Source organism: Drosophila virilis, chromosome X, assembly GCF_030788295.1.
Source record: "Drosophila virilis strain 15010-1051.87 chromosome X, Dvir_AGI_RSII-ME, whole genome shotgun sequence".
Lineage (NCBI taxonomy): Eukaryota > Metazoa > Arthropoda > Insecta > Diptera > Drosophilidae > Drosophila > Drosophila virilis.
In genome coordinates, this window is record NC_091543.1 from 21240602 (window position 1) to 21244523 (window position 3922).

At 41.4% G+C, this 3922-nt stretch overlaps 1 protein-coding gene across 1 annotated transcript; it reads right to left on the reverse strand.

Annotated features, from left to right (window-relative positions):
- Nucleotides 1–349: 349 nt before the first annotated feature.
- Nucleotides 350–3482, reverse strand: LOC6631572 (lipase member H). Its single transcript, XM_032440221.2, has 5 exons — nt 3133–3482; nt 2567–2827; nt 2351–2505; nt 1026–1502; nt 350–969 (listed from the first exon to the last, which is right to left on the reverse strand). The coding sequence occupies exons 1-5, from the start codon at nt 3192–3194 to the stop codon at nt 581–583; spliced, it is 1344 nt and encodes a 447-aa protein (XP_032296112.1). The 5' UTR covers nt 3195–3482; the 3' UTR covers nt 350–580.
- Between the last annotated feature and the right edge of the window lie 440 nt (nt 3483–3922).

The window sequence follows — 3922 nt, forward strand, 5'->3', positions numbered from 1 at the left end:
CGAGTTGCATTTCTACTGGTCCTGGCAACAGTCTGGCTCCTGGTCCGGGTCCGGGTCCGGGTCCGGGTCCGGGTCTAAAACCCGGCCCACATTAAGTGTTAAATTATTTTATGTTCATGTGTAGTTATATCAGTATGCAGATGTCAGACGGACCTCTCTTACCATTTGACAGTGCAGCCACTTAATTATGAACGGTTATTTTTACTAACATAGTAGCCAGAATCTAGATCAGTAACTTTTGTTTTGTTTTTTTTAACGCTATTCAACCCAACACCAAAAATAACGATAAAAGTGTGCTAGACAATTTAAGCATGTATTCTATATATGCATGGCCAAAAAAACAAAATGCTGAATTTACAGAATTTTGAACTCTAACTGTACTGTAAAGGCTGTCCATATGTCATCTAACATGTTCAGCGAAAGTGGAAAATAGGGCATGGTTGGTAGCAAATTTTTAGACTATTTTTTTAATCATATATAGTACATATTATATTGTGCTTACATACATATGCATGTATAACAGAAACAACACTAGGAACTAGTTCCGCTCTACTCTCTAACTCTGCCTTTATATTGTTCATTACCTTTCACAATGGCAACGTTGGCTTTTCCTATTACGCCTTCGCGTCCACGGTCGTTGGCGCAAGAGTTCGCCACCTATGGCATTGTCGGTACTTAAGTGCCTGGCGTTTATGCGATTCCGATTCTGAGACCTTTCCAAAATCCAATTCCAAAGGCGATTCGAGCGCTGCCGCTGAACATAGGGGTGGCTGGAGGTGGTGTCAAAAAAGAAACTGCCATGCATCCGTCGATGAGAGTGAATCCCAAAAAGAGCACGGCGATTGTTATCGCAGCGGCCAGTCAGATATTCGCGATAGCTATCGCATTGATACCCAATGAAGGGGTACTGCGGATCCATTGATTGCCTAAAGAAAATGGCAGCCGCCGAATGACTGCAGGCAATGGGATCTATAGAAGGCAAAGGTTAATCGTTTATTCGATTTACGCCTGTTAACGGAACTTACTTGTGTTTTGCATATCGCGCAGATTCATAAACATCAAACAGTTGCGTTGGGGAGCTCGTCCCCCGTTCGGATAGAAATCAGCGTGCCCACACTTAAGACTGGTGCCCAAGGTGCCGCCTGAGGTATGCAGGACTTGCACAAACTTTGCATCCGTTTGGTCAAGCCGATACTTTGGGTTAACAGCAGCCGGCAGAGTAAACAGAGGCCCCGCCGGATCCAGGCCAATAATTTGTTCCACTTGACCATCCAGCACGGCGCCCGCATATCCGGCTGCATGAGCGCCTAAACTGTATCCCGCTAGGGTGACGTTGCGGCGATTAAAGTGACGCGGTCGCATTTCCTCCAGGGCAATGATTATGCCTGCCACTGTCAAACCAACATCAAATATAGACATTGAGGCGCTTTTGTAATCATTCTGTGACAGATTGCCCCAATCTACAACGCATACGTTGTAACCATCATCAAAGAGGGTCCAAGCTGATAAAAAAAACGTCCGATAAAAATTACTAGTTAAACTTATCTACGATAAAAAAATTGCTAATAAATTCTTTTGGAATAAGTCGTAGAATACCTTATCAAACAGATGTTTTCGTGATTTGCTTTTTTTATCTTTATCAACATTTCAGGGAACCAATATGGCACCCAAATGTTTGTAAGAGAGAAAAACGAATTAAAATAGAAAACAATACAGTCGTTATTGCAATGCTGCTGATAGAATTCATAGAAAACGTGCATGAATGTGTGTATACAGAAATTATTGGAATTTCCGCTTGCGTGAGAGTCTAAACAGATCTTAATGAAATTTTTAACAATACATCTTCTTGTACTATTGACTTGTTGGTGGACAGCAAAAATTGGTGTTTTCACTTGAGGTAGTAGCGGGGAGGTGGTGATAGTTATAAAATGATAGATAGATAAATATATACTTTATATATATATATATATATACTATTCTAGTCTGTCAAGTCTGATGACAATAGCTCTTATTATTTACCAAAATTACTCAGAAAACAGGATTCAGATATCGATTTCAATCGATTGCTGTGAAACAGGTCAAGTAATGTAGTTCAACTCAGAACTCAGCGGAAATATGAGGAGGTTTTGAGATCGGCTTGTCCACATTCAATTGGTTCAGAAAATAAGAATGAACGCAGACAAAATGTGAACAAAAACTGATTTTGTTCACTTTCACTTGGTCTTGAAAATTTTTTTGCGAAGTTGCACCTTTCTGGCTCAGATCTGCATGCTCGAAATAATTAAACATTTACACCTAGACCAAGTCAGCTTTTAATTAGGGTCTGAAGTTTACATTTTGTTCGACTTACTCAATAATAGTTCTTGAACCCAGTCCTTGCTGCCCTGATCGTTCCAGCCATGCAAAAACAACGCCAACTTCTTTTTTGCATCCAAACGACGGAAACCGCTCAAGTCGCCGAGCTGTAAATGAAAGTGCACCTCGTCGCCCAAATCCATGTCGGAGCTACAGCGCGCAAGGAGAGAGAATCTATGATCTTGAGTCTTACTTTGAAGGGAACACTTACATAGTGCGGCACTCAAACACAATTCCATAGTTCAGATGAGCGCGATCTAAGCTGTTACTTAGCATGGTCTCCTGCATATACCGAAAACTCTTTTGCAAGATGTTCCACTTGTGCAAATGGGCCCCGGACCCGCAGATGCTGTTTAGCAGCAGCAAACAGACCCAGACCCAGGCAAATTCATGACATCTTTGCTGCTTCTGTAGTTGCTCCCGTTGTTGTGGGGTGATGTGCCGACAAATCCCGTGCGTTGGCATGCAAACGCTTTGTAGCAACACGAAAAAAACAATAATAAAACAAAATAAAATTTAAATAGCCGAAAAAAGTAAAAATTTATACACGATGGATTGGCAAATTTATGCATCAACGCTGGGCAAAGAATTTGGTATGTTGATGGGCGAGTCCGCGGAACTGTGGCAAACAATCCACTAGAGATCGATTAAGAGAGCGCGAAAGAATGAGAGACAGAGAGAGAGAGAGAGAGAGAGAGAGAGAGTGAGAGAGAGAGAGAGAGAGAGAGAGAGAGAGAGAGAGAGAGAGTGAGAGAGGGAAAGAGAATTAATGCGTACTAGATATCACAAAACGCGAATTGGACTCGGTAAATTGGACCGCTTGGCTTGCCCCCTGACATGCTACTGATGTCAGTGCCGCGTGGAACTGAAGTCCAAGCGTTGCTTCTATTCTCCAGCCGGCTCCACTATTAGGGCCGCCGATGACCCTCGCGACAGCAAAGGCAGCCGCCAAATGAGCTTCATGGCATCGTGAGCTCTTATTCTTGGAGCAAGTTTGCTCTGTGTTTGCACAAGTGAAAGTAAAGCTTGTAACGGTGTTCTTTGTTTCAGTGGCTATGTTTAGTCTGTGTGTGTGTGTGTGTGTGTGTGTGCGTGTGTGTCTTTGTGTGTGCCTTTGTCGTGGTCTCTCTGACTTGCGCCACTTGACTGATCTTGACATAAAAGCGTTCGTGAGTTGGGACTGCGACGGTAGACGGTCTAAGACCTGTTTGGATTTTACAAGGCAATCGTCAGCCATTAGAATACAACAGTCAGCTGAACAAACATAAAAAAAATTGATCGTAAACATCATCATATAATCGATGGTTCAGAGACAATGAAGCTGCATTTATTGTACTTGACATACTACATAGATCATAAAATCGAGAATTTAAAGTGTTTCTATTTGCCTATGCACACAAAGAAAAAGTGTATTCATATGACGTAAAATTAAACAAGTTTCTAAGCAATTAAAAAACAAATACATAAAATCTAACGTTAAATTATAACAACAAAAAGTAGATATAAGAACAACAACTTAACCTTTTTACATATGATAAGAAATGTTTTCCAACAGAATCAGAAGAAA